Genomic DNA, 12,932 nt, shown 5'->3' with positions numbered 1-12,932 from the left:
GGATCTAACCACTCTCCCCTCTGCTCTTAATTTGAGAGCCAGTCATCATCAACTCTTGGACTTTTGCAGACTAACTGGTCTCCCGGTTCTCACGTTAGACCCTCTTCCTCATCTGAACGGTATACTCAGTTTAGTTCAGTTGCTCAGTCATGTCTGACTCTTGGCAGCACGCCAACCCCATGGACTGCAGCACTCCGTCCACTGTGTCAGTGATGCCATCCAACCATCTCATCCTCTGTTGTCCCCTTCTCCTCCTGCCTTCAATCTTTCCCAGCATCAGTGTCTTTTCAAATGTGTCAGCCCTTAGCATCAGGTGGCCAAAGTATTGGAGTTTCAGCTTCAGCATCAGTCCTTCCAGTGAATATTCAGGACCAATTTCCTTTAGGATGGACTGGTTGGATCTCCTTGCAGTCCAAGGGACTCTCAAGAGTCTTCTCCAACACCATAGTTCAAAAGCATCAATTTTTCAGCGCTCAGCTTTCTTTATAGTGCAACCTTCACATCCATACATGACTACTGGAAAAACCATAGCTTTGACTAGACAGACCTTTGTTGGCAAAGTAATGTCTCTGCTTTTTAATATGCTATCTAGGTTGGTCATAACTTTTCTTCTAAGGAGCAAGCGTCTTTTAATTTCATGGCCGCAGTAATCATCTGCAGTGATTTTGGAGCTCCCCAAAATAAAGTCTGTCACTGTTTCCATTATTTCCCCATCTATTTGCCATGAAGTGATGGGACCACATGCCATGATCTTAGTTTTCTGAATGTTGAGTTTTAAGCCAACTTTTTCACTTACCTCTTTCATTTTCATCAAGAGGCTCTTTAGTTCTTCTTCACTTTCTGCCATAAGGGTGCTGTCATATGCATATCTGAGGTTATTTATATTTCTCCCAGCAATCTTGATTCCAGCTTGTGCTTCCTCGAGCCCAGTGTTTCTCAAGATGTACTCTGCATATAAGTTAAATAAGCAGGGTGACAATATACAACCTTGATGTGCTCCTTTCCCAATTTGGATCTAGTCTGTTGTTCCATGTCCAGTTCTAACTGTTGCTTTCTGACCTGTATACAGGTTTCTCAAGAGGCAGGTCAGGTGGTCTGGTATTCCCATCTCTTTCAGAATTTTCCACAGTTTATTGTGATCCACAGAGTCAAAGCTTTGGCGTAGTAAATAAAGCAGAAATAGATATTTTTCTGGAACTCTCTTGCTTTTTCAATGATCCAGCAGATGTTGGCAATTTGATCTCTGGTTCCTCTGCCTTTTCTAAATCCAGCTTGAACATGTGGAAGTTCATGGTTCATGAAGCCTGGCTTGGAGAATTTTGAGCATTACTTTACTAGCGTGTGAGATGAATGCAATTGTGCAGTAGTTTGAGCATTCTTTGGCACTGCCTTTCTTTGGGATTGGAATGAAAACTGACCTTTTCCAGTCCTGTGGCCACTGCTGAGTTTTCCAGATTTGCTGGCCTATCGAGTGTAGCATTTTCACAGCATCATCTTTTAGGATTTGAAATAGCTCAACTGGAATTCCATCACCTCCATTAGCTTTGTTCATAGTAATGCTTCCTAAGGCCCACTTGACTTCGCATTCCAGGATGTCTGGCTCTAGGTGAGTGATCACACCATCATGGTTATCTGGGTTATGAAGATCTTTTTGGTATAGTTCTTAGGTGTTTTCTTGCCACCTCTTCTTAATATCTTCTGCTTCCATTGCTGCTGCTGCTGCTGAGTCACTTCAGTCGTGTCCGACTCTGTGCGACCCCATAGACAGCAGCCCACTAGGCTCCCCCGTCCCTGGGATTCTCCAGGCAAGAACACTAGAGTGGGTTGCCATTTCCTTCTCCAGTGCATGAAAGTGAAAAGTGAAAGTGAAGTCGCTCAGTTGTGTCCGACTCTTTGCGACCCTATGGACTGCAGCCTACCAGGCTCCTCCGTCCATGGGATTTTCCAGGCAAGAGTACTGGAGTGGGGTGCCATTGCCTTCTCCATCTGCTTCTGTTAGGTCCACACCATTTCTGTCCTCTATTGTGCTCATCTTTGCAAGAAATGTTCTCTTGGTATCTTTAATTTTCTTGAGGAGATCTCTAGTCTTTCCCGTTCTATTGTTTTCCTCTATTTCTTTTCATTGATCACTGAGGGAAGGCTTTCTTATCTCTCCTTGCTATTGTTTAGAACTCTGCATTCAAATGGGTATATATTTCCTTTTCTCCTTTGCCTTTAGCTTCTCTTCTTTTCTCAGCTATCTGTAAGGCCTCCTCAGACAACCATTTAGCCGTTTTGCATTTCTTTTTCTTGGGGAGGGGATGATCTACTCTCCATTTATTAAAAAGATTTTTTTTTTTTTGATCTGGACCATTTTTAAAGTCTTTACTGAATGTATTACAATATTGTTTCTGTTCTATGTTTTGGGTTTTTGGCCATAAGACATGTGGTATCTCAGCTCCCCAACCAGAAACTGAACCTACACCCCCTGCATTGGAAGGCGAAGTCTTAACCATTGGACCATCAGGGAAGTCCCTATTCTGCATTTAACAGCAAGAACGATGCTGTGGAAACAAACATGGGATCATGCCACTCCTCTGCTCAAAACCCTCCAAGGTCCCCAACTGCACTCTTGAGTTTCTCTGTGACATCATGTCCAGCTAATCTCCCTCCATTCCATCCTTGGCAGCCTCACTGGCCTCCACAATGCCCTTCATCTATGCCATCAAGGGCCAAGACAGAGCCAGCCTCACAGGGGTACAGCCGGTGTAGCATCAGCAGACTTCACACTTAGAAGGGCCACATGCTTGGCTGATACTCCATTGCTGCCATCTTGAAATTCTTTTTTTTTTTTTTTAGTATTTCTTTATTTATTTGACTGCACTGGGTCTTAGTCGTGGCACTCAGGATCTTTGATCTTCATTGCGTCACTCTTAGTTGTGGCATGTGGGATCTAGTTCCCTGACCAGGGATCAAACCTGGGCTCCCTGCATTGGGAGCACAGAGTGTTAGCCACTAGACCACCCCTGCAATTCTTAATATTTCAAGAATAAGGATATTTTCATCTTGCACTGGGCCCTGCAAACAGCTGACTGTGTGCAGACAAGGCTTAGTCAGTGCTTGATCACACGGGACTACCTGTGCCAGCCACAGGAAATGGGCTATCTTTACAAAGAGGAGGACTTGCTCAGAAAATCTAGATGGAATTTAACCGAGACTGGCGTGGCTGTCGGGGCAACACTGATTTACGGATGGGCCCATCAACCGCAGGCAAGGAATGGGATGGGCATCATCTTCACAAGGAACAGCAACTGGAACTGCACATGCAAATGTGCTATGTGAGAATGACCTTCGACAAGGTTTCAGCATCATTATCTCATGATGTCCCAAGGCCCCAGCTTCCCTCATTTTTCTGACGAACTGAGAACAGCTCTAAGAGGCTGACAGAGGCAGCAGAAAAGCTCCAAGAAAAGCAGAAAAGGGAAACAGTGAGTGGAACTGGGTGAGGAGGCTCCAGGCTCTGGAGGAGCTTGGAGAGATCACCGGGGGACCGGGCCATGCTCTGCTGCTTCTCTGCGTCCCAGGTGAGCGGGGCGGGGCCTGACGTGGGGAAGATCACGTGGGCGAGTCAGTGTGAGCACGGTGTGAGCAAAGGGTGGTGATGGGAAGGAGAAGAAGCATAAGGAAGCAGAGGGTGAGATGTGCCCGTAAAAAGCCCACTTCAGCGTATTTGCTCCCTGGGAAAGGAGGGGTATGAGATGTAAAGCGTGCTTCCCACACAGACAGCACATACTGAGCCCTAAGTTTATATCTGGCCACTTGAGTCATTATTACCAAGATGATTAAAATCAGGAATGTCATCTTGATACACCAGAGAGAAGGGTGGGGGGAGCAGAGAACTAATACTAATTGGACAAATCAATTAGACAAGATTTTCTCTTGTTACTTAACCCAGTCTTTGAAAGTGAAAGTGAAGTCGGTCAGTCAGGTCTGACTCTTTGCAACCCCATCATCTGTAGCCCACCAGGCTCCTCCATCCATGAGATTTTCCACACAAGAATACTGGAGTGAGTTGTCATTTCCTTATCCAATCCTTAATTCTTATTCAAACAAGAGACAGTATGGTGGAAGGGAGGCTGAGAAGGAGGAGAGATATGTAGACATATAACGGATCCATGTTGCTGATAGCAGAAACTAACACAGCATTGTAAAAATTTTTTTTTAAATAATAAAAAATTATATAAAATTAATTGTTATTTTTGCATTAATAAATATTACCTATTATATTAAATAAATAATAAAAATAATAAATACATTTAGAAAAAGACAGACAAACTCAGAAAGGTGCAGATAATTTATTCAAAATCAGTTCATAAAGACACACACAGACAATGGACTTCTCCAGAAGTCCGGTGGCTAAGACTGTGCCCTGTCAATGCAGGGAGCCTGGGTTCCATCCCCGGATAGGGAACTAGATCCCACGTGCTGCAACTAAAGATCCTGCATGCTACAAGTAAGACCCAGCACAGCAGAATAAGTAAATAAAAAAGATACATATACACGTATATAAAGGACATAGTCAAGATTCAAACCAAATACTTTTATATCCAAGGGCATCGGGCTTTTTAATAGTACAATGTCAGTTACGTCTAAGTCCCCAGTAACTATCCCTTTATGTATGGAGGCCCTGATGCACTGAGGGCCCGGTGCCTCTCTGGGGGTCTGGGCTGGCCCCAGGTGGTGGGGTGCGCGGGGCTGGGCGGGGGTGTTCCTGCTCTGTGGGCCCCTGGAAAGTGAGACTGCTGGGAATGTGGTCAGTCCTGGTCTGAGAGAAAAAGCCAAGGTTTCTTTCTGAGGCCCTGGGGGGCAGGGAGCTTGCTCTAGGGGGTGCTGGGGGAGCCACTCACGCTGGCTCGGGGTCAGGGTCTGGCGGAGCATCAGAGGGCAGGGAGGTTCTGGATGGAACTCCAAGTGTCCCTCACGTTTCCCATCCGCATCTGAGGAAGCAGGGCCCCAGATCTTGAAGGGTGGGGCCCAGGCAACTCAAAGAGTCGAATGTCAAGAGTCCAGGCCAGAAGTCGCCCTCCTCCCGCGCCCCATCCCTCCCCTCCTCCCCTCTTCCCTTCCCCTCCCTCCCATCCTTATGGTCAGAATTGGACAGAACATCGCCTGCAGGGCCCAGCAGCAGATGCACAGAGAAGGCTCAGCGCGGCTGCCTCTGTTCGCCGTGAGTCCCAAGCCTCAGCATGGAGGTCTTCCGGCTGGGGCATTTCGCCCCGTCCAGCAAGGTAGCTGGACCTCAGCACTGCTGACCTGGGGGCGCCTCGCTCTGTGTGGTGGAGGGCGCCTTGTGCACTGAGAGATGTTTAGCAGCATCCCTGGCCTTTGCCCACTGGATGGCAGGAGCAATTCTCACCCTCCCTCTCCCTCCTCCCCCCCGGTCCACAATGGTGACCCTCAAAAATGTCTTCAGACATTGCCAGGTCTCTCCCGCCAGGCCTATCGCTGTTGCTTGGGAACCACTGCACTAGGGAATGTTGGTGGGAGAAGCAGACAGCGTTCTGTTGCGGAATATAGGTCAGTGGGCCACTTGGATTTGCTGGGAAATCAAGTGTCCAAATTCAATATTGAAGGTGAAGAAGTGGGAATTCCTTGGTGGTCCAGTGGTTAGGACCCGGCATTTTTCCTGCTGAGGGACCTGGTTTCAATCCCTGGGGTGGGGTGGGGGACTAAGATGCTGCAAGATGGGCAGCTCAGCCAAAATTTTTTTTGAAAATGAAGAAGGAAAAAATGTATTTTGTATGTTAACTTGAACATTAAACAAAAGCAAAAGGCTCCCAATCTGTGGGTGACAGTATATTGCCTCAATGGTTGGTTGGATGGGTGGATGGGGAGAGGGAAGGAAAGAGAAAGGGAGGGAGGGAAGGATGGCTGGATGGACAGACAGACAGGTGATCAGTAAGTAGATTATTTGGGCTTCCCTGCTGGCTCAGATGGTAAAAAAACCTGCCTGCAATGACAGAGACCCGGGTTTGATCCCTGGGTCAGAAAGATCTCCTGGAGAAGGAAATGGCAACCCACTCCAGTAGTCTTGCCTGGAGAATCCCATGGACAGAGAAGCCTGGCAGGCTATCTAGTCCATGGGGGTGCAAAGAGCTGGGCATGACTTAGCAACTAAACAATAGCAATGGTCACAGAGTTCTGGCCTCCTTCACACGTTTGTTACTCAGTTTGTTAGCTTGTTAGTTGCAAAGAGTCAGACACAACCAAAGCGACTCACACACACACACAAGTATATTACATACACAATCCTTTTTCAGAAGTTTGGCACTTTGCCAAAACCATTTCTCACCTGACCTTTATACCGGGCTAACCCATTGCCTCCTTGGCTTCTGATCCCTCCTTCCTCTGGCCTCAGGGTGACTTCCAGGCTCCCAGAGGACCTGACCCCCCAGGCTCCTCTGGCCCAGGCTCTTTAGGATGAAGACAAGACTGACTGTGTCTTCCAGGCTCTTTGTCCCTGAGTGGCCCCAGCACCGTGACGGGTACCGTGGGGGCCTCCCTGAGCGTGGGGTGTCGCTACGAGGAGGAATACAGGGCATTTCACAAATACCGGTGCAGACAGCCGTGCTTCCCGCTTTGGCAGCGGGCTGTGCAGACCAGCGGGTCCGAAGTGCAGGTGAAGAGCGGCCGGGTGTCCGTCACGGACCATCCGGAGGACCTCGCCTTCACAGTGACCTTGGACAGCCTCACTGCAGACGATGCAGGGAAATACAGGTGTGGGGCTGCGACGATTCTGAAGGAAGAAGGACTCCTCGGCTTCCTGCCTGATCCGTTTTTCCAGGTTCAAGTGATTGTCTCCCCAGGTAAGACCCTCCTTTTCTCTGGTACTGGCGGTGAAAGAATCTGAGCTCAGGTCTGCTGGGGAGTCCCAGGAAATCTCAGCCCAGAGGAGAGGAACTGGGCCTTGTGGTTGTATGTCAGAGCTTCAGGGCCAAGTGCATCGTGTGCACGCGAGTGTGTGTCCGGTGTGTGAGTGTGAGAGTGTAAGAGGGTGTGAGAGTGAGGGGGGGACACCCAGGTTCCTGCCACTGCCCCGGGTCCTGACAATGTCTGTGGGCCTTGGGGATTCTGAGGCTGTAGAGGGGGGAAGGGCCCGCTGTTATCCCGGATCCTTCAGGACTAGGGGCTCTTGCCGTCTCTCTGTGCTCACGGGGCACAGGGTGTGTGTGGGAGGGTGGGGGCCACTCCAAAAGAATCTCTTCTCACTCTCCCCTGGCTTCTGCTGTCAGAACTGGGGCCTCTCAACAACCCAGATCCTCATCCAGGAGCCCTGAGTGGTCCAGGCTCATCCCTCTGACCACGTGATCCCGAAGGGCAAGCCCCAGCCCCAGCTCCTCCCCTGGGCCTTTCATTGGCCTCTGACCACTGTGCTGACCCAGGGAAAACCCATTCCCCGGAGGCACCAGCAACTGGGCTGGGGGCCAAGGGGAGTGGTTTGTAGGCATGGGAAAGCCCGAGAGGGAGCCCCCAAGCCTCTGGCCCCTGTCTGGGCCTTAGGAAGCATCACTACGAACAAAGCTGGTGGAGGTGATGGAATTCCAGTTGAGCTATTTCAAATCCTGAAAGATGATGCTGTGAAAGGGCTGCACTCAGTATGCTGTGCATATTGTGCATAAGTGCTGTGTCTCTGTCTGTCTGGCATCCTCTCTGTCTCCTCAGCCTCCCTCTGCTTCTGCTCCTTTCTCTTCTGGACTCTGAACCCTCAGAGTGGTGGGCAGCAGGGAGCCCACAAACCCCTGGACCGGACAAGGTGGAAGTGGGCTGGGGGACCACTAGCAGAATAATCTTAAAATATTTCCTTACTTATTTATGGGTGTGCTGGATCTTCATTGCTGCCCACGGGCTTTTCCCCGGTGTGGCAAGCGGGCGCAACCCTCCAGCTCTGGGGCACAGGCTTCTCCTGGCAGTGGCTTCTCCGGTTGCTGAGCACAGGCTCTAGGACGCTCGGGCTTCAGTAGCTTCCGCTCTGCTGTCTTCTGCCAGCGTGGACAGGGTGAGGGTGGGGTGGCATGTGGATGCACTGGCTAGGGGGTGGGGCCTGAGGTCCAACTCTTGTGCTGACCTTCAAGCACTCCTGTTTTCAACAAGGTGAGGAAAAGGAAAATGCTTAATGCTAGAGGCAATGACGCTGGTCCTGGACACAGAACACCTGGACACAGAACAGGTTGGGATGGAGTTGGGTGGAGATACTCCCATACGTTGGTCAGGCCTGGGTCTGAGCATGAGGAGGTGATGGTCCCAGAACACCTGTCCAGCCCCTTCTGTGAGTTCCCTGTCCTCTGTGGACTGGGAGCCATGCAGGTGACAGGCAACTGGCTGGGGAGAGTTGTGGACAGGACGCTGTTCTTCACCCTCCACTGTTCTTCACTCCACCTTCCATCACAGCCTCCAGTAGCAACAGCTCTACGTGGACTTCTGGATCGCTCAGCCAGCAGCAAGGGTAAGGTGCATGCCTCATTGTGTCCTCTGTCATCTTCACGCTTCTTCCCAAGGGTAGGGCTTCCTTAATGAGTCACCACTCAACAAACATTTAATTTACTTGCTGTGTGCCAGGAACTGATCCAAAGGCTAGGAATATGACTGTGAACTAATGGGCAAAGTTGTGCTTTCATGGAAGTTTCTTTCAAATGGGTAGATTTTAGGCAATGGCAAGATGGATAAGAAGATAGGTAGATGATAGATAGATAGCTAGATATGGATGATCGATAGATACAAAGATACATACACACATAGGAATAGATAGAGGACAGTTGATAGAGATGTGTGAAAGGAAGGATAGCTAGATATGGCTGGCTGGCTGGCTGGCTGGCTGGCTGGATGACACGTACATAGATGAATATAGATAGATATGGATGGATGATTGATAGATACATACCTACAGAGGATAGTTGGTAGAGACAGAGATATGTGACAGGATGGATAGACATATGATAGATAACATCTATGATAGATGGAGAGGTGGATACTTGGATAGATGATAGATAGATAATAGAGGAAAGGTCAGTTAATGGCAATCACTGTGAGGAAAATGAAGCAGGTGTGTAAGGATAGGGTAAGAGGTGTGTGGGAAGATGACGGGGCATGATGAAGGTGACCAAGATGCTCAGTGAAAACAAATAACCAAGAGATTGTCTTAGTTTAGGTTTGTTCAAACTCGATCCTAAGACACGTTTTGGCAAGTTGATCCCAGGAATAATGGTGAGGGAATGGGGAAGTAAGGAACGCCAGTGAAGTAGACACCAGCGAAAGAGGTGTCACCATAGCAACGGGGCTCACTCCCTCTCAGAGAGACTCCGTGGAGCATCCCTGGGGATGGTCCCACAGCGTGGTGAGGAAGCTGGGGTGGTGGTCCACACACACTGGTCCTCGTGGTGGGAGAAGATGGAGAGGCTGGCGGTTTTCATACAGAGTGATGAGGGACGGCCTCTCAGAAAAAGTGATGTGTGAGCAGAAACCTGAAGGACGCGGGAGAGCTCACCGCGGAGCCTGGAGGAGTGTCCAGGCAGAGGGTTCTGCAGCACGTGTGGCCTGCTTGGTGCAGGAAGCCACATACACCCCAAAACCAGAGATCGCCCTCAGGCCAAGGATGTGGGGGACCACTGGGGGGCTCAGTACTGTCCAAGCGGCCAGGAGCTAACAGGGGCCAAGAGGGAACAAGGCGGGAACCAGCAGGGTTGGCCCCAGGAGCCCAGTGTGATCTCGGAGGTGACCCTGGAGGGCCGCCTTAGGCTGGGAGCCAGGCGGAGGGCCTGGGAGGCGGAGAGATTAAGCAGAGGCTCAGGATGGGAAGAGGACGCGGTGTTTGTGAGGAGCTGGAGTGAGGGCAGGTCCTGGGACCCGGAGGTGAGAGAACTGGCCGTGAGCTGAGCTAGGAGATGAGACTGTTGTGGTTGAGACTGCGGAACCATTTACACAGAAGAGATGCTCTCCCACGCGATTGTTAAGGGTGAGTGGGGACTTCCCCAGTGGTCCAGTGGCTAAGACTCCATGCTCCCAACGCAGGCAGCCCAGGTTCAACCCCTGGTCAGGGAAGTAGGATTCTACTTGCCACAACTAAAGATCCCGCATACCACTACTAAGACCCAATGCAGCCTCAATACCAACCAGACTTGACCTTGATTTTGAGTTTTGAGGCCAAGGGACCTGAGCACAGAGGAAGATGGGGGAGGGGCCTGGGCCTCCTGTTAAAGCAGAAACTCACCACGGGTCGCCACATCCTCCCACAAGCCCCGGCTGGGCAGCGCCCACTTCCTGCTCCTGGTCTTCCCGAAGGTGCCCCTGCTCCTGGGCCTGCTCAGTGCCCTCCTCTGGGTCAACAGGACTCAGCGGGCAATTTGTGGGGAGACAGAACCAGTCTGACCAAGACAATCTGCAGCCTTGCCCCCTCGCCATCAATATACTGTCCAGAGCAGACTAGAGAACTTCTGACCTTGAACTTCATGTCGCTTTTCACCTTATAGCCAGAGACTCGATTAAAAAAAAAAACTTAAAAAAGTTTAATGAAATATATCACATATACAAGTGTCTATATGATATTTACCTGCCTGGTGCTTGGCTGGGGAGAACCTGGGAGAGCATTTCACAAGGGCACCCAGAACCCCTCATTCCCTAGGAGGGAGCCCCAGGCACAGCACCGCTCGTCAGGGGACCCCAGGGCCTGATTTTCTGCCATCTCACCCACCTGCGTTTCTTTCCCCCAGGTATAGATTCTCAACTCTTCATTTCTTCATTCACTCACCAAATACAAATACAAAGAGCCTGGCATGTTCCTAGGTGTCGTGGAGAGAGCAATCATTAAAACATGGGTTTATATTCTAATGGAAGTTTTTTAAAAAATAAAGATATAACACTGGTTTATAATAAGCATTGTGGGGACTTCTCCGGTGGTCCAGTGGTTAAGACTTCGCCTTTCAATACAGGGACTGTGGGTTTGATCCCTGGTCAGGAAACTAAGATTCCACATGCCTCATGGCCAAAAAACCAAAACATAAACAACAGAAGCAATGTTGTAACAAATTCAATAAGCACTTTAAAAATGGTTCACACACACACACACACACACAAAGTCTCATAGAGGAAAAAAAAACAGACCCGAATTCAGAGGGTGGGGTGACAGGAGGGCAGAGACGACCTTTCGGATGAGAGCCTCTGGCTGGTGGGGGATGTGGACGGGCTGGACAGAGGCAAAGGCCTGGGTCAAGAAGGAGCAGGGGCTGGGACGACCCTCTCTCTCCAGCCGGGTGATCCCCTCTAAGTCAGCCAGCATCAAAAACAGTCTCCATAAAATAGAGCCTCTTGCTCTCTGGGAGGTGGGAGCTTGGGTAGAGGTATAGTTTACCTTGTTGGGGCCCATCCCCCGTGTCTGAGCCCCAGGTCAGTCGGAAGCCTTGCTGGGTGGATGTGGCATCTCTATTTCCTGACCTCAAGGGCAAAAGTAGAAGGTAACCACTCGGGCTTCCCAGGTGGTGCTAGTGGTAAAGACCGCCTGCAATGCAGGAGACATAAGAGATGCAGGTTTGATCCCTGGGTTGGGAAGATCCCCTGGGGGAGGGCACAGCAATCCAGTCCAGTATTCTTGTCTGGAGAATCCCATGGACAGAGGAGCCTGGTGGGCTCAGACACGACTGAGGCAAGTCGGCACACACCAGGGCACACTTGAGGCAGTTCTTCATCCCACCACCAGGTGGTGCTAGTGGCCTCTTGCAGGGCTTCACTCCTTCAAGGACATACGAACAATTCTGCTCCAACGGGATTGCCTCTCAGCTGCTGAATCTGATCCTGGCCACCCTGAGCATCAGAACAAGACCCATTGCATCCTGACAGCCGTTCCTCTCCAGACTGAGTCCTACCGCCCCTTCCCTCTCGTCAGCCTGAGGTGTCTGAGTAGGGGTGACCTCCCCACCCTGGGACCGACCAGACACGGACCTAGACATCCAGGGGTTCCAGGGCCAGAGCTCAAGGGGCAACCAGGGCTCTGGGGCCAGTGGGTAGTTCGGACTGGAGTTGATCAAGGTCCTAAAGACCCGTTCCCCAGGGAGGGGCTAGACCCAGGTAAGAAAGATGAGGACACGTCTGATTCCAGTCCGGGACTACAGCTTCCCTGAGCAGCCGCTCCCTAACTGCTCTTCTGGACGTCTTCCTCTCTGGGAGGAGTGGAGAGACCCAGCGCCCCCTGCTAAACGTGTCTGCTCTCTTGGAACTCGAAGTGGTGACGACTGTCAGTTTCCTTGTATTACCCGTGAGTGAGGGAAGCTGCTATTCCTATCAAACCACCGGTAGATGTGTAAGTGAGCAGGACCCTATGGGGCCTTCCCGGGGTTGGGGTGTGTGTGGGGTGGTCAGGCCTTCCCCCTTATGCCCTGCTTCAGCTCCTCTCTGAAGTATCTACGTAACAGTATTTGATGCACAGTTCCTGAGCTGTTTTGCAGGGATGAAAACCCCCCACCAAAGGGAAGATGTTGACTGCTTGATGACCATGAGCACCTGGCCCCAGGCCTCCTGGTCCTCAGGACGGGTAGACGGAACCCCTGTGACACCCTCTGCTCCCTCATCAGCCGATCAGAGGATCATGGGGGACCCTGCGACCACCTCCCTCAAGCTGGCTTTTAAAAATGCTTTGCTGAAGTCTTTCAGGGAGCTCAAGGCTTTCTAGGGTATGAGCCTCCTCTTCTTGCAATGAAACTTCCTTTCCTCCGACGTTTCAGTTTGTTTGGCCTCACTGTGCCTCAGGCACACGAGCTTGCATCAGCAGATTAAGTTTTAATCCAGAAGTCATTTTATAGCCCAATTAATTCTACTTTATGGCCATTTGTGTAACAGAAAGTCAGTTTGTGAACTTGGTGCATTTAAAATACACTGCAATTTTTATAATCCTCTTTTGGCATCTCTCC

The 12,932-nt window shown here is 50.4% G+C and overlaps 1 protein-coding gene across 2 annotated transcripts; it reads left to right on the top strand.

Moving 5' to 3' along the window:
- Window positions 1-2,888: 2,888 nt before the first annotated feature.
- On the top strand, window positions 2,889-10,988 carry LOC122434308 (protein CD300H-like). 2 transcript variants are annotated; one of them, XM_043457623.1, is made up of 4 exons: window positions 2,889-3,563; window positions 6,626-6,845; window positions 8,428-8,482; window positions 10,743-10,988. In XM_043457623.1, exons 1-4 carry the CDS (start codon window positions 3,537-3,539, stop codon window positions 10,813-10,815), a joined length of 375 nt encoding a protein of 124 aa, XP_043313558.1. In that variant the 5' UTR covers window positions 2,889-3,536; the 3' UTR covers window positions 10,816-10,988. The 2 variants fall into 2 exon arrangements, with proteins under 2 accessions (XP_043313558.1, XP_043313470.1); XM_043457535.1 differs by having other exon boundaries at window positions 10,269-10,988.
- Window positions 10,989-12,932: the final 1,944 nt, after the last annotated feature.

Source organism: Cervus canadensis, chromosome 1, assembly GCF_019320065.1.
Source record: "Cervus canadensis isolate Bull #8, Minnesota chromosome 1, ASM1932006v1, whole genome shotgun sequence".
Lineage (NCBI taxonomy): Eukaryota > Metazoa > Chordata > Mammalia > Artiodactyla > Cervidae > Cervus > Cervus canadensis.
This window is presented reverse-complemented; position numbering and strand designations above follow the sequence as displayed.

What these genes read in the sequence shown, in the direction of transcription:
- LOC122434308 (XM_043457535.1), top strand. Translation starts at nt 3,537, where the DNA reads ATGCTCTGCTGCTTCTCTGCGTCCCAG. An exon ending in GCTGCTTCTCTGCGTCCCAG is followed by an intron (nt 3,564 to 6,625) that starts GTGAGCGGGGCG and finishes CCGCTTTGGCAG; the next exon opens with CGGGCTGTGCAGACCAGCGG. An exon ending in TCGCTCAGCCAGCAGCAAGG is followed by an intron (nt 8,483 to 10,268) that starts GTAAGGTGCATG and finishes ATCCTCCCACAA; the next exon opens with GCCCCGGCTGGGCAGCGCCC.